The 21,399-nt window shown below is 39.3% G+C and overlaps 1 protein-coding gene across 2 annotated transcripts in view; it reads right to left on the bottom strand.

Annotated features, from left to right (window-relative positions):
- The window catches only part of lrba (LPS-responsive vesicle trafficking, beach and anchor containing), a 681,010-nt gene that overhangs the window by 498,568 nt on the left and 161,043 nt on the right, over positions 1-21,399 (bottom strand). For both annotated transcript variants that reach the window (XM_078405961.1, XM_078405966.1), the window contains exons 30-33: positions 17,341-17,471; positions 8,012-8,090; positions 7,538-7,671; positions 3,201-3,262 (exon numbers count right to left, since the gene is read on the bottom strand). In XM_078405961.1, the coding sequence (XP_078262087.1) occupies positions 3,201-3,262; positions 7,538-7,671; positions 8,012-8,090; positions 17,341-17,471 (406 nt within the window). The remainder of the gene's footprint in view (positions 1-3,200; positions 3,263-7,537; positions 7,672-8,011; positions 8,091-17,340; positions 17,472-21,399) is intronic.

Genomic DNA, 21,399 nt, shown 5'->3' with positions numbered 1-21,399 from the left:
GGTGCTCGAAGAAAAGGTGGAGGAAGGTGCTCGAAGAAGAGATGGGAAGCTCAAAGAAGAGGTTGGGGGAGCTCAAAGAAGAGGTGGGGGGGCTCAAAGAAGACGTGGAGGGGGCTCAAAGAAGACGTGGGGGGGGCGCTTGAAGAATGGTGGGGGGCGTCCGCAGAAGAGGTGGAGAGGGCTCGCAGAAGGGAGGGGGCTCAATGAAAGTCAGATGTGAGTGGAGAGAGAAGGTGGCCGTCCGCAATGGAATCCACAGCAAGAGAATTTGTTCAGGAGCTAACACCCTTTCCAGTTAGTTACATTTTAGTTATGGAATAAAATTGCTCTTTTGATAAATAGAGCACAATGTTTACATATAATTCACATTATTTACTAATCCATTATAGTTCTTCCAATTCAACAAATGAATATAGGTATATTAACCGATATTATTACAAAGATCAATGAGGATCTTCATCTCAGCATTGTAACAACATTGTCTAACCAATCAAATGTATCCACATTTATAGCACCAATATTATAGCTGTATTTCTATCCTCACAGAACACAAATATGAAAATACTCAGCTCTGCAAATCATTTTAATCAAGTAATGGATATCACTGTGCCTGTACAATACTAGTTTAAAGGTGAAATAAACTGAAATCTGTTGAAATTCCCCTTCAGATTCAACCTTCAATAAAATGTTTTACTACAATAATTGTACCAATTAAAACACATGATATCCTTCTCAACTTCCTTTTATACTGCCTGTAATTTATCTTGCACAATTTCTATGTAGTAGTTGAAATATATTCACAGATGCATTGCTCCGCTTGGTGGTTTATTTTGAGATCTATTAAGTGTGATATTCTCAAGTAAATGTGCTTATTGCACCATATTGACAACATGTAGCATTGACTTTTCACACCTTCTATGATTCTTTCATTTATATTCATGACCTATCCGTCAGCACAGCCTAAATAAATTTGGCAACGTACTCACTAAAATGAATAAATCGATGCAAAGGAACATTAATGATGCATTATCCTTATTTGTCAGCCAAGTAAACCTTTAGGTTGTAAATGAAGGTCAAAAGCTTTGAAAAGGGTCAGAACCCATGACCTCTGAAGCCTCATTCTCACCAGTTACAGCTCTTGCTTTATTCATGGTCTCAAAGTAATGTGTTGAAAACTTCTGAACACATAAATTAATTTCCAAGTTAGTATAAAAGGAAATATCCAAATAAAGATACTCACTGCCGCACCTAAAGAATCTATATATTTTTATATTTTCTCAAATGAGAAAAAAGTTAAGCAAAATTAATGACATTAAAAGCAAAATAATGTTTGTTTTTGGCTTAAAAAACAAACTCTTGTTTGTTTGTTTGTTCCTGAACTACAGCCAAAATGGTACATGATAGCGCGATAATTTTAGGCCCACCTTACTCACCGTCATCCCATTGGTGCTAATGGAAGAAGTTTCATTGAAATCGGTGTTATATTTTTTGTTATTCACATTTTAAAGTTTAAATCTATCTCCTAGAAAGGGAGAGGAGAGGAAGGGACGGGCGGGGAGAGTGGGAGGGAAGGGGGATACGGTGGGTTGAAGGGGGTGGAGTGGGGGGAGGGGAAGGGGGAGGGGAAGGGAAGGGGGGGAGGGGATTGGGGTGGCAGGAGGGAGGGGGGTTAAGGGGGGTTGAGGGGGATGGAGTGGGGGGGAGGGGAAAGGGGGAGAGGGAGGGGGAGGGGAGGGGGAGTGGAGGGAGGGAGGAGGGGAGGGGGAGTGGAAGGGGAGAGGAGGGGGGAGTGGGGAAGGAGAGGGTGCTGCACCAATGCAGGAAAGGTTTGGGCCCAACGGGTCCACTTGGTCTAGTCCCTTATAAACACCACAGTGAATGCTTAACCTTGCATGGGATTATTTTAAAACGCTAAAGCAATCAAAATAAATTTAGCTGTACAATTTCTTAAATGCTTCTAAAATTCACCAAGTTGACTGTAAAAGTTATTTATTATAAATCCGTGATGCAAAACATAAATGGCTCCGAACATGAACATGCAAGATGTGTTCCATCAGGTCTATATCAAAGGAGCAGCAGACTACTCTGCAAGAACCCTTCTTTGTGCAGGAAAGCCATGTCCAAATTTGCTGTTGGAAGCAGCAGAGGATGCAGGTTCCTCCAATCCCTTTCTACTTTCCCCCCAAAGAACAGGAGTATACTTGACGTTATAATAATTTGGATGACACCGATATCTCAAACCAGCCCATCTACTTTCAATTTAATTTTTCCCCAGCACTTAAATAATTGACACAATAGTTTCAATATGACCTTTGAAACAACCAAGTTCATTGGTGTTGACTGCAAACTAAATCTCTCAGTAATTCTGGTGTTTAATATTTCAGCATAACTGGTTAAACAGAAACTCCTTGCATTAGAAAATTCATGCCCCATCCCACGAAATGTGTTGACAGCTGGATTCAGTCGCCCAACCCCCAAAAATCTGTTCATCAAAATGGCCAAAAGCCTTTGAATATCTATAAATAGCTCTAACATTAACAGGCTTGGAAACTAATAAAAGCAAAATCAAAAGTATCATACTATTAAAAATATTAAATATTACAATAATATAATGAACTCAGATTTTAATATTTTAGTTCAATTAATGCAAAATTCCAAATGACCTAACTTACATACTTCCTTTCAAGCGTTTCCGCTATACGGAGATGACTGAAGTGACTGAACCTGTAGATGTCCCAGAGCAACTGCATATTGACTATAGGAAGTTGGCATTCCACCACTGGACTCCATAAGTAGTCCAACAACAGGAACTTTCAGAATGACTATATCAAGAGCATCCTGCGAGGAGGGACTTCGATGTTAACAAGTGGCTCTCAGAACAGATCCAATATTCAAACTGGCCCTCTCACAAAAATGTTATGCCTCCTTGTCATAATCTGTTCCAATTTGGTACACTGCACAAACATCACCAGACAATCAGCACGCTAAGATGAGAGTTCAGTAACATGCCACAATTATAATTTGAAGTAGAGGGAACAATTTAATTTGCAGTGTAATAGTAAACACTATCCAGTTAAAATGTACATTGTTTGATTTTCATTCCTGTTCATTCAATAATAAACATTTCAGTCAGTGGAATAATATGCCATAATTTGGAATGAAATTTCAACAGTATTTATTTGTGACCTGCAAATACTTACCTGGGAACACAGTAACATGACCAACTCCACAACAGAACTGCTGGATTTCATACAAACCAAGCCTAAAAGACAGAAAAAGCACCAAATTAAAATGCATTTGTAGAAATAAGGAAAATCTATATAGTATGGTTACAATAATTACGGAGGTGGAATGGGACTGACCACTTTGGTTTACAAAGAACCTGCAACAACTAGGCCAAATGGCCTTTTATTAGCTGTAACAATTCCTTGAATCCTATTTGATTCTTAACAGGACACCATCCTTCTTAATTTTTTTCAGAATATTTCAATCACCTTCCATAAACTTGCAGCAATGGTAATAGTTTCAACAGAGCATTTACTGGTATTCAAATATTAAGTGCTTTAAGCGCTGACTATTTTTGGTATTTAAGAACATAACTGAATGTAAAATTCAGAATCTCTGGTATCAGCAATAGTGCCTGCATGAAATGACCAAGGATTCAAACTCAATTCCGCACATCTCAGCACATAATCTACACTGAAATTTTAATGTAATATTGCAATATTGTGATCTTTGCACAGATACAGAATAAAGGCAATAATACTGCCTTGATTTGTAAAATCAACTGGAATTTTAAATCTGCAAGCATTTTAATTTTGGAACAGCTTTTTATTGGAAGAGCTGCTATTAGCCAAAACCCAAGATATTAGTTTGCTCTACTATGTTACTATCAATTGAAAATGCTAAATTTAAATTGAGATGGTCATCAAATGTAAAAATCAATCTATTTCTTGGGGTTATTTTAGTTTGCACAACTAAACAAAGAGAATGTAACAATTAGAACAAATGAATGAAAGGTGGAATCCAAATGCACATTGCAAGCAGCTATATATCAGTTCCTGACATAGCACCATACAGTTGTCTGATACAAGGAGTCTATTTTTTTCTGCTTACTATAACCATCCCAGTGACAAGGATTCTTCAGCTGACTGATCACTATTCCCTATACCACTACAATAAATGATTATGAATGATGCGGATTTGTTAGTGCTTCTTAATAAACTGCCCTGATGCAGTTTCCCTCTTCTTGATACAAGGTCATTATAAAATGCTATGATAAGTTTACACGATTACTGTGCTGAATCCAAGAACCATTAGGCGTCATGACTATAATGTAATCTTTTTTCCTTGAATGTTCTGGAAAGCTGTACTGTGCAACACTTTCACGACTAAAAATCCATATGTATACAGATTAAAGAATTCAACTCAATTTCATGAAAATTTGAAAAGGGAATCATCCAAGGATCGCCGAGTCATTGGTAAAACTAATATTCTGTCTGCACAAATTAGATTTAAATGTTTATATCATATTCCAAGGAGAGATCAGTGACATACTTAGAAAGTGAAATAAAAGGTAAATATATATAATGTTCTAATAACAACTAGGAAATAGCTTGCCAAATAAAGGTAAAAATGTCCCTTTATGAAACAAAGGAATTAAAGAATTTGTGCAGTCAAGTTAAATAATTGATTGAATTTTCATATCATTAATTAGAGCAGCTCAAATCAACAGCAGGGGGTTTCCAACATATTTCTCACTTTTTTTACTTTGAATAATTTGAGTAATGTATCAATGATTGCCATTTTTTTATGGTCATCTCTCCTCCCATTTCTTTCTCCATAATTGCTCCGTTTCTGTTTCAAAATGTTACAATAAACTGTATTATGTGCTTTACTACGGCACCAAATGTGTACAGCATATGTCATATTGATCCACAATATCTACATTTTGCTGCCCATACCACACAGGTTATTATATATGCAGAGAGGGGAAATGGCTCTATGACCTTTGCTTTCTCCGTTACTCTCTGCCTTCAGCCCTCCAGCTATCAATCAAGTTTCCATTTTGTTTTCTGGCAGCAGACATCCCAAACACTCTTATTAGTACTTTGACCCTTGACCCCCTCTCTGTAAACCTAGCAGAACCAAAAGCGGTTTTAAAAAAGGCACTAGCTACTTTATGGGTTTCATGGGATTACAAACGGCTTTTATGAATATTAAAATGACAAGTCTTAACTTCATTTTGTTTCCTATTCACTTCCTTTTGCACAATGATCAAACAAGGTTAACATGTTTGAAAGCATCATAAGGAAGTCTACCCTCTATCAATAAATTAGCTAATTATATAATAATGTAGTTGTCAAAGTAAAATGAATCCATTGTTTTCTTGAGAGACATAACATTGTGAGAAGAAACAGTGAAAAGATATATAGATTGAAACTAAACAGGCAAGACTTGAAATTTATTATTAAATGGATATATATTCAATTTAGTTTCAGGCAAACAAATATGAAAATAAAATGGAGCTAATATCCACAAATTATGTGACAGGAATAAAATAGGTGTGCCCTCCATAATGTTTGGGACAAAGATCCATTATTTATTTATTTGCCTCTGTGCCCCACAATTTGAGATTTTTAATAGAAAAAATCAAATGTGGTTAAAGTGCACATTGTCAGATTTTAATAAAGACCATTTTTATACATTTTGGCTTCACCATGTAGAAATTACAGCAGTGTTTATACATAGTCCCCCCATTTCAGGGCACCATAATGTTTGGGACACAGCAATGTCATGTAAATTAAAGTAGTCATGTATAATATTTTGATGCATATCCTTTGCATGCAATGACTGCTTGAAGTCTGCGATTCATGGATATCACCAGTTGCTGGGTGTCTTCTCTGATGATGCTCTGCCAGGCCTGTATTGCAGTCATCTTTAGCATATGCTTGTTTTGGGGACTCGTCCCCTTCAGTTTTCCCTTCAGCAGATAAAAGGCATGCTCAATTGGGTTCAGATCAGGTGATTGACTTTGTCACTCAAGAATTGACAATTTTTTAGCTTTGAAAAACTCCTTTGTTGCTTTAGAAGTATGTTTGGGATCATTATCTTGCTGTAGAATGTAGGGAATGGATGCGATAGTGAGATAACATGGAACTAATGTAAACAAGTTTTGTGGACTTGATGTGTGAAAGGGCCTGTTTCCACTGTATCTTTCAATCAATTAATCAAGACCAAAGTTTCCACATAACTTTCCAGTTTTATATTCTATGCCCCTATTGATAGTTCCCCAACGTGCTCTGTGCTTTCAATCCTCTTGGGTTCCTCTCTCCAGGGCCACTTTTAGGCCAGTATCCCATATACTATAATACCTCGCCTCACTCTTACAACATAAAATGCATTACGACACATTTCTACATACTAAACCTCATCTCCCATACATCTGCCCATTCCACCAGCCTATTTATAACTTGCTGCAATCTATCACTACCCTCTTCACAATTCACAATACTGTGATGTTCCTCATCATTCACAAACTTTGTAACTGTTCCTTGCAAGCTACACCTGAGACCACTAATATCAATGAAAAAAAGCAAAAGAAAATAATCCTTGGGGAACACTGAAAAACAATATGACTGTTGCGTAGCTAACTTAGTAACCAAGCAATTAATGTGTATTTTACAGCAGAAACTTTAACTTTACTGAGAAGCCTATTATGTGGCATCTTATCAAAAGCATTCGGTCAGGTCAATGCTCACCTTTGACCACATAACCTCATCAATTCTAGATTAAAGAATTTCTATCAATCTGGTTAGACACAATTTTCCTTTAACAAATCCAAGCCACCTTGCCATTTTCCTCCAGGTGACTATGAATTCTGTCCTGGATCAATGTTTCTAAAAATCTTCCCATCATTAAGGTACACCGTCTAGTCTGTCATTGCTGGCCTTCTCTTTATTCCTTTTACTTTTGAACAAGGGAAATCAATTACTATTCTTCAGTACTATTCTCCACACCCTAGTGCCTGCAATTGTAATATAAATTGGGTAGTTAAACCAGGAACAAAGTCAAAATAACGGAAGTCTGAAATGAAAACCAAATATATTGAAAATTCTGTAGCAATGGTGAGAGAAATTGTTAAAAACTGAAAATGGTGGAAACTTTCAGCATCTGTGGAAATTCTGACCTGAAAAGTTAATTCAGTTTCCCAACATTTTATGTTTTATTTTGGATTTTCTATCATCAATAGTGTTTTTTATGTTCAGGGAAAGAGCAATCTAGCATGATAGATTATCACCTATCACATTAATTAACAGTTTCTCTCTCCACAGATGCTGGCCTCAGTTATTTCTAGCTTTTCTCGTTTTCACTTCAATTACCAATACTACATAGAATGAAACTGGCCTGAATATGAACTGAAATGTAGAGATAAGATGACAGAAGTAAAATCCCTAGATTGCTGTCATTGCTCATACATTAATCAAGTACATTCTATAAGATGTATATATGCTTTAAATTGCACTCGAAAACTTACTTGTACCCTCAATGAGCAATTCTTGCCCATGACTGCCCAGAAGAGTACGGGAAAGAAAAGGAGCAAAATCGACAAAGATCTCCCTCAGAAGAGGTGCAGCCTTCTCCAGTGCACGTTCAAGCCTGGCCGTAATACTAAAAAAGTAAAACAAAGTTAAATATTAAAAACTCTGCAATAAAGAATTGATGAATTCCAAAATATGATGTTGATCTCAGAATATTGTTCTGTGAAGATGTGATTTGGAGCTTGAAATGTGACTGCAATTCGTGTAATATCATGGATCTACTCGAACGTTACTAAATGCAGCAGACATGCACTCCATCACCTCATGATTATTACATTTACAAATAGCTAATTTGGTAGTGCAGAAATTGAGTTTAAGTAAACATGTTTATAACTCTTTTCATAAGATCAGGTAGTACAAAACAAACACGGCATAAAAGATCTCAACCAAAAGTTAATAAGAGATATTACCTCATATTAGCTACATAGTCTTCTGGCATTGGGGACACAGTTTGAACAGATGGCAGTCTTGAGTTGGAAGATCCACCACCTAAGGGAATTCACATAATACATTTATTGGCAAAATAAAACCAGGCATTGTTTTATATTCAGTAGAAGTGAAATATTAGATCTTAAACTGTTCGCTCTGAACTATTTAATGAGCATTAAAACATATCAGCCTTTAAGATAATTTTGATAAAGCTTCTCTTAAAACGTCTAGGATCTACAGATCTCGAGAAGTGTGAAAAATAAGTTTCAGACATTTCCAGTTTGCATATGAAAACAAAATTGGCTAATAAAATGGAAATCAAAAATAATTTTACATTATGTTTCATCATGGAAATGTACTCCCCAATATAATAGCCAATGGCTATGCTGCTAATTTTTGAATGGTATACCAAGAATGAGTAATAGACATAGATTATTCAGATTGGAAGTTGATTACTTGGAATGTTCACTTGGCTCTTCTCTTCAGATAGTGTGAGGGTTTTTATAGCACAGCTTTTATTGAAGACTTTCAATGTCTGTAGTATTTTACTTTCAAAACAGAGTCCATTTTTAAACAGAATCTTAATATTTGCATTTGCAATTTGTATCTATGGATGCCTTTGGATTTTTTGGTATTAATTTATTGGTCAAAAATTTTTGCTGGCAAAATAATCAGACTAAAAGCAGTTTATCAAGTTTATGGAAATAGCAGCAATATTATGTGAAGATAATCAATCAGTCTGAAGAAGGGTTCCAACCCGAAACTATGTCTGTCCATTCCCTCCATTGCTGCTGCCTGACCTGCTATGTTTCTCCAGCACTTCCAGCATCTGCAATTTCAAGATTCCAGCATCTGCAATTTATTGTGTTTTCATTCGCTTTCTGAGTTATGAAGTCCACCATGATTAACACTGCAGCAGCCCAAACCTAACTGATGGTTTATAAAGAGCCAGCCTAATTCTTCATTGTAGTCATTAGTTTAGTTTAGTTTATTAGTGTCACATGTACTGAGATACATTGAAAAGCTTTTGTTTGCATAGTCAAAAGCAAGACTATACATGAATACAATCAAGTTGCCTAAAGTACAAAGATAAGAGATAAAGGATGCAACAATTAGTGCAAAGATATAACCTTGAAGTCCAATAAAGTCCAATTAAAGAAAGTTCACAGGTCTCCGATGAATTAAATGGGAGGTCAGCTGGTGAAATGGCTGTTCAGTTGCCCGATAATATGATAGTCCCTCCTTCCCAGGGATTAACCTCGTGAACCTACGCTGCGCTGCCTCAATAGCAAGGACGTCCTTCCTCAAATTAGGAGACCAAAACTGCACACAATACTCCAGATGTGGTCTCACCAGGGCCCTATACAACTGCAGAAGGACCTCTTTGCTCCTATGCTCAAATCCTCCAGTTTTTTGTGTCTATTGAGTATAGAAGTTGGGAGGTCATGTTACAGTTGTACAAAACTTAGAGGCAATATTTAGAATAATGTTCAGTTTTGGTCACCCTGTTATATGAAAGATGTTGTTCAGCTATAAATGGTGCTTAGATGATTTACGAGGATATTGGCAGGACTCAATTACCTGAGTTATAGGGAGAGATTGAGCAGGTGAGGACTTCATTCCTTGGAGTGCCAGAGGATGCGGGGTGATCTCGCAGAGATGTATAAGACCATGAGAGGAATAGACAGTGTAAATGCAGAGTTTTTTTTAGCAAGAGTAGGGGAATCAAGAACCAGAGGACATAATTTAGTTTTGTTTAGTTTAGTTTAAAGATACAGCGCGGAAACAGGCCCTTTGGCCCACCAAGTTCGTGCCGACCAGGGATCCCTGCACACTAACACTATTCGCTACACAATTTACAATTTTACAAAGCCAATTAGCCTACAAACCTGTACTTCCTTGGAGTGTGGGAGGAAACCAGAGCTCCCAAAGAAAACCCATGCATGCCCCGGGGAGAACGTACAAAATCCGTTCAGACAACGACCGTAGTCAAGATCAAACCAGGGTCTCTGGTGCTGTAAGGCAGCAACTCTACTGCTGTGCCACAGTGCTGCCCACAAACATAGGTTTAAGATAAGGAGGGAAGGATTTAATAGGGTCAATTTTATTTAACACAAAATCTGGTAAGCATATCGAACAAGCCGCCAGAGGAGGTAGTTGAGGCAGGTGCTATTACAACGTTTAAAAAACATTTCGACAGGTACATGGATAACATAGGTTTAGATGAATATGCGCCAAACACAGGCAGATGAGACTAATGTAGATGGGGTATGCTGTTTGGTGTGGGCAAGTTGGGCCGAAGGGTCTGTTTACATGCTGTTGACTCTATGTGACAGAAAAGCCGGAAATCTCCAGGACCGGACAATGTTTCCCCCTCCACCCTCAAGCTCTGTGCCGAACAACTGGCACGGATCTACACAGACATTTTCAACCAGTTCCTGCAAACCTGCACTGTCCCTGCCTGCTTCAAGGTTTCCACTATTGTCCCTGTACCCAAAAAGACAAGGATCACTGGTCTTAATGATTACAGGCCTGTCGCACTGACCTCTGTAGTCATGAAGACCTTTGAAAGACTTGTGCTGGCCCAGCTGAAAAACATCACAACCCCCTGCTGGACCCCCTGCAGTTTGCATACAGGGCCAATAGATCGGTGGACGATGCAGTCAATCTAGGCCTGCACTTCATCCTCCAGCACCTAGACCGCAAGGGGACCTATGCCAGGATTATGTTTGTGGACTTCAGCTCTGCTTTTAACACCATTGTGCCAGAGCTACTACACTACAAACTCTCCCAGCTGGATCATCAACTTCCTGATGGACAGGAAGCAGCATGTGAGGCTGGGAAAGCACATCTCGGACCTGCAGACCGTCAGCATAGGAGCTCCGCAAGGCTGCGTACTTTCCCCTCTCCTTTACTCTCTCTCCACCAACGACTGCACCTCCACAGCCTCCTCTGTCAAGCTCCTCAAGTTTGTGGACAACACTACCCTGATTGGACTGATCCAGGATGGGGAGGAATCTGCCTACAGAGGGGAAGTGACACAGCTGGCGTCCTGGTGCCATCGCAACAACCTGGAACTCAATGCTCTCAAGACAGTGGAACTAATTGTAGACTTTCGAAGAGATCCCCCTCCCCTCCCCCCACTCACCATCAACAACATCAAAGTCACATCTGTGGAGTCATTTAAGTTCCTTGGAACCATCACCTCCAGAGACCTTAAATGGGGGGCCACCATCGACTCCACAGTCAAAAAGGCCCAACAGAGGATGTACTTCCTGCGGCAACTGAGGAAACACAATCTGCCACAGGCAATGATGGTCCAATTCTATACTGCTATCATTGAGTCCGTCCTCACCTTCTCCATCATGGTCTGGTTTGGCTCAGCCACCAAGCACGATCTGGAGGCTGCAACGGATCGTTCGCACAGCTGAGAAGGTTGTTGGCTGCAACCTTCCCCCCATGGATGAACTGTACACTGCAAGGGCCAGGAAGCAAGCGGGCAAGATCATCTCTGACCCCTCTCACCCTGGCCACAAATTCTTCAAAGCACTTCCCTCTGGAAGGCGACTCCGGACTGTCAAAGCAGCCACAGCCAGACATAAAAACAGCTTTTTTCCACGAGTGATAGTTCTACTCAATAACCAATGTCTGTAGTCTCTTTTTTGCTCTGGTTTATTTTCACCCACATGTTTAGACCATAATGTTGTATCCTTATTGTTTTGATGTGGTTATGCTTTATTCTTAATTGTTAACTGTATGTTTGTATTGTCATTTGTGAGTGGATCCCCAAGGCACATTCCTTGTATATGCATACTTGGCCAATAAACCTATTCATTCATTCATTCATTCATTCATTCATTCATGTTGTTCAAATTAATGGGAAATAATAAAATTAAGAACTGCTCCTGAAAAAGCACTGGCCTGGTTTGCAACACTTTAGAAGGTATGCTGCTAGCGAGAGGGATGGGGGGAGGTTGGAATTCAATGAATGGTTATACTAATGGATTAAGTAACAACTTGCTATTCTGTTGTATCTAGTATTAATCTGACTTTTAGGCTGGTGTTTTTAGCTTCACCCGAAGATTAATGGAGAGCAATTTACTAAGCTCCCATACATCCCAAGTTGGAATCTGATTTTTACATCGATTGTATGTTCATCGCTGAATCATGTGGGTTGCTTCACTTTGTTGATGGAGAAATGAGGGATGTAAGGAGAAATACTGTGGTGCAATTTGAAGCTGCCCCAGAGTGCCTTGTGTAGACAGTTCTAAATTTAAAGCTTTGCTAGGTAATTTAATATTAGCAACCGTTAAAAAAGCACATTGGTGTGGAACTGCACAAAAATAAATATGTAAATGTGGTCATTTGTATCTTAAAAGAACATTAACAAAACATTTTACATAACAGGCCATCACCGGCTGATGAGCCTGTTCTGTTTTACAGACAACTAGAAGTTGATTTTGCCCCCAAGTGGGGAAATGCACAAAAATTACTGAACATGGTAACCATAGATCTACAGCATGGTAATGGGTGGCATCAAAGGCACACTAGACTGATAAGAAAGAAAAATGACTAAATGTGGATAGCAAGAGGAAACTTGTTCTGACGTACATAGGAGCGAACACATGTATGTATGGTGTCCATACATCAGGTGTTCATAACACAGGAATGCGCTATATTACAATCCAACAATTTCATAATGTTTGATTTGTGTATAATATGCTTAGAGGAAAAGATTAATATATCAGCAGTTGAAAACCTGGATGATGAGTGAGGCACAGTGACCAATGCAAGTACCTGCAGAACTGCACGATACCAGAAGATATAGTGTGCTCCATAATGTTTGGGACAAAGACCCGTTATTTATTTATTTGCCTCTGTACTCCACAATATGAGATTTGTAATAGAAAAAATCACATGAGGTTAAAATGCATATTGTCAGATTTTAATAAAGGCTATTTTTATACATTTTGGTTTCACCATGTAGAAATTTCAGCTGTATTTATTTATACATGGTCCCCCCCATTTCAGGGCACCATAATGTTTGGGACACATGGCTTTACAGGTGTTTGTAATTGCTCAGGTGTGTTTAACTGCCTCCTTAATGCAAGTATAAGAGAGCTCTCAGCAACGAGTCTTTCCTCCAGTCTTTCCATCACCTTTGGAAACCTTTATTGCTGTTTATCAACATGAGGACCAAAGTTGTGCCAATGAAAGTCAAAGAAGCCATTATGAGACTGAGAAACAAGAATAAAACTGTTGGAGACACCAGCCAAACCTTAGGCTCACCAAAATCAACTGTTTGGAACATCATTAAGAAGAAAGAGAGCACTGGTGAGCTTACTAATCGCAAAGGGACTGGCAGGCCAAGGAAGACCTCCACAGCTGATGACAGAATTCTTTCTATAATAAAGAAAAATCTTCAAGCACCTGTCCGACAGATCAGAAACACCCTTCAGGAGTCAGGTGTGGATTTATCAATGACCACTGTCCGCAGAAGACTTCATGAACAGAAATACAGAGGTTACACTGCAAGATGCAAACCACTGGTTCGCCGCAAAAATAGGATAGCCAGTTTGCCACGAAAGAGAAACAACACAGTTCTGGAAAAAGGTCTTGTGGACAGATGAGAGGAAGATTAACATATCAGAGTGATGGCAAGAGGAAAGTATGGTGGAGAGAAGGAACTGCCCAAGATCCAAAGCATACCACCTCATCTGTGATACGCGGTGGTGGGGGTGTTATGGCCTGGGCATGTATGGCGGAGGAAGGAACTGGCTCACTTCACTGATTATAAACTGCTGATGGTAGTAGCATAATGAATTCTGAAGTGTATAGACACATCCTATCTGCTCAAGTTCAAACAAATGCCTCAAAACATTGGCCAGCGGTTCATTCTACAGCAAGACAATGATCCCTAAACATACTGCTAAAGCAACAAAGGAGTTTTTCAAAGCTAAAAAAATGGTCAATACTTGAGTGGCCAAGTAAATCACCCGATCTGAACCCAATTGAGCATACCTTTTATATGCTGAAGAGAAAACTGAAGGGGACTAGCCCCCAAAACAAGCATAAGCTAAAGATGGCTGCAATACAGGGCTGGCAGACCATCACCAGAGAGGACACCCAGCAACTGGTGACGTCCATGAATCACCAACATCAAGCAGTCATTGCATGCAAAGGATATGCAACAAAATACTAGACATGACTACTTTAATTTACATGACATTGCTGAGTCCCAAACATTATGGTGCCCTGAAAAGGGGGGACTATGTATAAACACAGCTGTAATTTCTACATGGTGAAACCAAAATGTATATCAATGGCCTTTATTAAAATCTGACCATGTGCGTTTTAACCACATGTGATTTTTTCTATTACAAATCTCAAATTGTGGAGTACAGAAGCAAATAAATAAATGATGGGTCTTTGTTCCAAACATTATGGAGGGCACTGTAGCTTCCTAAATTCCTAATACATTACTACTTCATTCCTCAATCATCTTCAAGCCAAATTGTTAACGGTCTCTCTGACCTTAAAGCAATGAAATTTGAAAATCACCAGCTCCCCGGCTAATGATATCTAGCATGTTTAAACTTGAAACAGCAATATCTTTTGTGCTATGTATAAATCAGATTCTCTCAATAAATTTGCAAGCTATTAAAGCAACCACAACCAAAACATGCCAAGTAACTTCTCAAGTATAATTTATGAAGTAACCCTAATTATAAATTCACAATCACCAGACCAACCTCCATTAAATGTGTTTCGTCAGTTTGAAAACTAATTTTAAAAATTCCATGCCTCAAAGGTCGCATCGTAAGTTCAATTAGAATCCGTTAATTAACAATAATATTATAATTACTTTTTAACTTGCACAAATATATATGCCATTTTTTAGTTTTAGTTTGAGTCATTGAAACTTAGGAAGAAGCCAATAAAATTTGACATACATGTCAAAACTTTTACGAGGAAAACTCTAGAACAATGAAGCAATCTAATTTTAATGTGCCAAACTACTGCATACAAGACAATCTCATGCTCCTAATTTTTTTAATCAAAATATGTATATAAGAGTTCAATAACATTTTGACTGACAAAAATCAGGTAAACCTGGCATGTTGCAATGCCAGATGCATAACCCTTACCAAACATATACAACCTATTTCACTTATCCACTTTAATCTCTAACTGATAAACTGGCTCCTATTGAATGACAGTTTTACAGGCCCTCATGGAGACTTGAAAGAAAATGCAAATAGATCATGTATCTAGTATCCTGAAGAAAGTCTACTGTTTGCATAAAGTCATCACAGCCTGATATAGTGTTGGCTCCACTAGTGTAGTTCACAAAAGTAGATTTTTTTTTAAATGATTTTAAAGTGTAATATTATTCTATCTCTTTAATATCAAATGTTTTTTATAAAATGGTATATATAAATAATATTAAAGATTTCAATTATACAAATTCAGCCTCTTAAATAGGAGTCATGTTGCTAAAAGATTTAACACTGAAAACAACAATGTATAGTTCTTGTTTCATTTCCATGTAGGAGTTCATTGAAGAAACAATTGATGCATTCTGCGTCTAAAACTATGTCAGATTGCACCAAGGAATCATCAATTTTATTGAAGATAATTCAAGCAGACTTAAAATTAACCTTTTTTTGCAAGTAGCTGCCAAAATCTAATGCCATTATCCATTTATTATCCATCCAAATTTTTAAGCCATAAATACCCACACAGTAATTTGATTGTAATGCTCGGGTTTCAATAAATATTTAAAGGGAAAATTATTAAACTACAGAACACATATTACAATATTGTAAAAGGCTCATTTACTGGAGTAGGCAACTTGCCTCATAATTACAACTCGTGTACCCATTCAGGCCTGCCACCTAAATTCATAATTTGCTATCCCCATTTCCCACAATTACCCAGTAAAGATTATCAAGACCAACATCCCAAACCCAATCAAGAACAACCAGTGTTGCAAACAACTGTATTAGATCACTGATCATCCAGCGATCACCCTGTACACTATCATTATCCTACACACGAGGGACAATTTACCAAAGCCAATTAACCTACAAACCTGTACATCTTTGGAGTGTGGGAGGAAACCGGAGCACCCATAGAAACCTCACACGGTTACGAGGAGAATGTACAAACTCTACAAACAGCACCCATAGTCAGGATTGAACCCGGGTCTCTGGTACTGTAAGGCAGCAAATCTACTGCTGCACTACTGTGCCAACCCACTAAATTAATGGAAATGTAAATTTAAAAAATCACCTTAAATAAACTAGAAAGCTGTAGCTTGCATGTCAGCACTGCCCAGGCAACCATACAGTGGAATCTCATCCAACACCCCATCCTGTCCTTGAACTCTTCAGCATATCCAAGAGTGTTCCATAATGTACTGTGCAAAGAGCAGGGCTCACCTTTCCTTTCCCCTATTTTATCCCAAGTCATAGTTATTGCATCAACATACAAATCCATTCATTTGAAAGGGGTTGCCCTATTTTATTAACAAGATATGTGGTTTTTAATTAACATTATTAATTAGATCAATTTACACAAATGATCATCAACTGTTATTATTCAACACCTTTGATTAACAGAGGCATTTAGAAATAGTGGAAAAGGCCTTCTGATAGCACAAGCAGGACATGGGGAACTCTGCGCCAGCAAAAGGGACGAGTGACTGCAATCATCTTGCAAGAGGCAAATGTGTAGCATAAGTTTGATCAAGCAAGATCCAGTCCACTACCACAAATACATAATAATGTAGCTTATCTCCTTCCTCCTCCTATATGTCGGCAAGTTGAGGACATGTGCATTTGGATAAATACATGCCAGTCCCAGATAGGTTTTTATTTATTACCAATAAGCCTTTACGTTTAACACCTTCTTAATACTAATAAAGACAAGCAGCTAAGGATATTAGAAAAATAAACTCACCAGGGTGAAGCAATCAAATTCAAGTGGAGGCAGTTCATCATGCAACTGACAATTTAGCGGTAACATTTGGCTCATTAATGTAATGTTAGTTTCAGAAATTCAAGAATGAAAACCAAATAACTTTCATTCTTCTCAGAAAATACTATCTTCACCAAAACAGAAAAATAGTTTCTAAGGCAAAATCCCAGACCATCAGTTATTTAGTAATCTTAGTAATCTTAGAAACAATATTTCTAATCTAATGATGGCTCCTGCAAATGCATCCCAAATTTTAAAATTCACATCATTTGCACATTTCATTAATGTATACTCTCTCTCTTACTGGTAAAAAATATTAGAGAATTACCGGTTGGTTCAACAGCACCTTCCTCTGCAGATTCTGTTGTAGAAACCACACTAACAGCATCTGTAGTAGCAGGAGCAACAGTTTCACTTCCAACAGCAATCGGACGTTTTTTTGGAGCTACCACAACGCTCCTAACAAAAAAAAAGAGATTAAGAACTGATGGATTAGAAATAATTTGACTCATATCTTAACATTTGCAGTTTTTTGAACAAAGAAAAACATCCAAATAAATTCACACAAGTACAATAAAGTTGCTTAAATTATGTACAATTTATATCTGAAGTTCTGAAATGTTTTACACAACCTTGAAAGCATTAAAATACTAATTTGCCAGCTTTCTTCATGCCTGCTGTGCATACAAAGAATACAGTGTTCAACCAGAGTGCAAACATACTATTCAAACATGACCTCCTGTTTAATTGCTTTATTGTGCATGTTGAAACCATGTATGTATAACATTGGCAATCTCTAGACAATTATTTTTCACAAATAAATGAAAATTCATGTATATTGGTCTCCAACATCAAATGTTATGCACAACTGAAGGCAAAGGAAAATTTGCTTCATAACATTTGACCAGTTACTTTGTGGTGTGAAGTAACCATACACAAAATAGCTTTCACGTTCACTTATGCGGTGGGGTTTGTTTTCACGTTAACCTCAAAGACTTCAATAGATTTCAAATATCAAAAATTGAAATACAAAACAATCAATGCAATGTTCTAGACGTAGGTCAATCTGCATTAATTCTGAAGACTACAAACTCTGAAATCATGGCTAATTGTTAGAGATCCAAAAGCTTTTTTCCAATATTTTCAGATTCCACCATTTCTTGAGAGAACAGCCACGAGGAGGATCTAATTATAGAACATAGAACAGTACAGCAAAGGAGCAGGTCCTTTGGCCCACAATGTCTGTGCTGAACATGATGTCAGCATAAACTAATCCCCTCAGCCTGCACGTGATTCATATACCTGCAATCCCCGCCTATCTATGTGCCTATCCAAATGTCACTATCATATCTGTCTCCACCCACCATCACTGGTACTGTGTTCTCGGTACCCACCACTCTGTGTAAAAAAAGTTTCCCTGCACATCTATATACTAAAACTCTCATATGTTCGCTTGTTCGTAAACTACAACCAAACCGGTACACGATAGGGTGACAATTTTAGGCCCACCTTACTCACCGTCGTCCCGTGGTCCTATGGAAGAAATTTAATTGAAATCGGTGTTATATTTTTAAAGTTATTCACATTTTAAAGTGTAAGAAAACGCACATACACAGTTGGAGCTCCATTGATCTGGTACTTACGTAAGATGGTCGCCGCAACCACGCATTCGCAGAACAAACGCGTCCGCGCCTGCGCAGTTGTGGCCCGTTGAGCAGGGCTCAGCCGCCTGTCTCTTGGGGGCAGGAGAGCCAGGCCTGGTGCCGGGGGAAGCAGCCGGAGCCTGGCCTTGGGCCTGGACGTGACCGAGTAACCATGAGTCTGAGGTGCGCCATGGGGAAAGGTGTCAGCAGCAGCAGCGGCGACGGTGAGGCCGGGCGTTGGTGGAGGTGGAGGCTGAAGCGTGGGCCTGGCGCTGGGCCTGCCCTTGGCTCCCCCGTCCCCCCTCCTCTCCGCGGCTGGCTCAGCGCCTTTCCCAGAGTCCAGCGGCTCAGTGGGAGAGCCGCCACCATCTACCACTGAACATCCCCGCACCGAGACGGAACAGGACTCTCTCCCCCCCCCACCCCCACCCCCACCCCACCAATGGCGACCGCCTGGGCCAGGAGGCGGGTTTCTACGGCAACCGCAGGTTGCTCCTGGGAAGGAGGGGGGAGGGAGGGGAGGTGGGAGGGGATGGGGAGGACGAGGGTGGGAGGACGAGGGTGGGAGGACGGGGGTGGCAGGGAGGTAGCTGGAGGGAGAGGGGAGGGGGGAGTGGGGGGGAGAGGGGGAAGAGGGGAGGGGGGAGATGGGGGGGAGAGGGGAGAGGGAGTGGGGGAGGAGAGAGTGCTGCACCAATGCAGGAGTGGTTTGGGCCCAACGGGTCCACTTGGTCTAGTGTTCTTTAAATTTTGTCCCTCTCACTGAAAAGCTATGCCCTCTAGTCTTCTATTGAGAAAAAGATCTGCATTGGTAAATCTCAAATGAAATTCTCCCTATAATGTGACACAGCATTTTCGGAAACCAAAATGGCACGCCAGAAAGTCATCCAATGATAATTCTTTTCTAAAGAACAGGCATGTGAGTGAGGTTAAAAAAAAGAGGAAAAGCGCTGAGATTGTTGACAAAGGGGGTCAAATTTTTTTTGAAAATCTGCCTCTTTTAGTCCATTTCAAAGTAAAAACAGACATTACAAAATATGTGAATATGTCACTGTATACTAATAACATTTTGAAGTAATTTCGCACATTAATTGATAATCAGCCCAAAAAGGTGGTAATTGGCTTTTCCGCTTGTTTTATATTTTAACCTGTCTTAATTAATTTAGATATATAATCTCGCACGTAAATTTAATATTTACTCATTGCAGTTCCACCACTGTTTTTCTGGCACTCTTGGTTCCAGACCTTTGCTGGTTTATCCAGCAGGCCAAGGAAGCCGGCTATGGGAATAGATTTGCTGGTTCCAGAGCCGCCGCGGCAGGTTGCAAATTCAACCCACCCAGGGTTCGTACATTTGGAACAACAAAACCTTCAAGGACTTTTCAAGGACTTTCAAGGTCAAAAAGTCCCATTTTCAAGAAACAAAATCCATCAAAATCGATGTTTTTTTTGTTTTTCTCCGTATAGGTAAGAAAATACTGTTTTCAAAACTGTTAATGTGGTGTATATATGGTTAATTAGTAAAAACTGCGGTGATTTCTTAGGTTTTTTTGCTTTATGCAACGTGTTCCCCTCAACTCTCCCCGACTTTTTAACTTGTCCCGGAGCCGTGGAACCTTGGCGGCGGGGACTGGAGGCAGAAGCTGCCGGCGAAGGTTCACCGGAGAGCAGATCACCACCGACCCAGAGCCGGGACAAGGCAAGAGATCGCAGCACGCCCTCGCAAACAACAAACCCAAGGAAACCCAAGGAAGCAGCGAAATAAGAACAAACACGTGTTGTAGTTGTTGTTCAGAAACCCCGGGGTGAGCGGCTGCAGTGAGGAGGGAAAAATAGGCAACAAAGAAAAACATGTCCAACAATGTTTCCCGACTTTTAATAAAAATATGCATTATAAACGATGAACAAATGCCACATTACTCTGCATGAATTAATAATTTTATCATAAAAAGTGAATTTTCAAGGACTTTCAAGGATCTATGATAAATCCAAAGACTTTCAAGGCCTTGAAAAACAGTTTCGAATTCAAGGACTTTCAAGGACCATACGAGCCCTGCCACCGATCGGCCGTGAAAGTCCCGATGAGGTCGAGATTGGCTGTCTTGCCCAGTCTAGGTGCCACATTTTCGGGGAGACTTCCAGGGCGCCGGGGGGGATTTATCGTGGAACCCCTAGCGACCCTAGTGTTCATTACAAATCTATACATCGTTTTTTTTCTTTCTTTTTTTCGATCCGATTTTTCCGTTTATTTGGCAAAGTGAAAAACGCGGAAACCATGCAAAAAGCGCGGAAAATGTATTTAAAAAATGCGGAAATCTGCGGAAACACGGAAATCCGCGGAAACGCGGAAAATTCACATGCCTGAAAGAATGTCAGGTACTTCAAGATAATAAAAAACAATTACTACCTGGGATTTTATATTATCCCAAATAAACTAGAACTATCCAATCACTCTAGCCTTGCAATTACATTCAGGATAGAAAAAGGTACCAATGTTTGGTGTACAGAATAAGATACGTTAAAATACACAATTATCTATTTTCAGAGATTCACTTCAATAATTTGTTTCATTGTATTTGTTAATAAATGGAATATAATGTAATTGCATGCTTTGAGACTGGGTGCAATCCTCCCAATATTTGGTGGGAAAACTTCAATGCTGATTGTTGCAGAATCAGAGAACAACATCGGGTAGGTCATGAGAGCTAGTGGCAGGGCAGAGCTGCACATTGACTGATGCTAAG

Source organism: Rhinoraja longicauda, chromosome 1 (assembly GCF_053455715.1).
Source record: "Rhinoraja longicauda isolate Sanriku21f chromosome 1, sRhiLon1.1, whole genome shotgun sequence".
In the NCBI taxonomy this organism is placed as follows: domain Eukaryota; kingdom Metazoa; phylum Chordata; class Chondrichthyes; order Rajiformes; family Arhynchobatidae; genus Rhinoraja; species Rhinoraja longicauda.
Note: the sequence above shows the minus strand (reverse complement) of the source record. Positions and strands in the feature narration are given on the sequence as shown.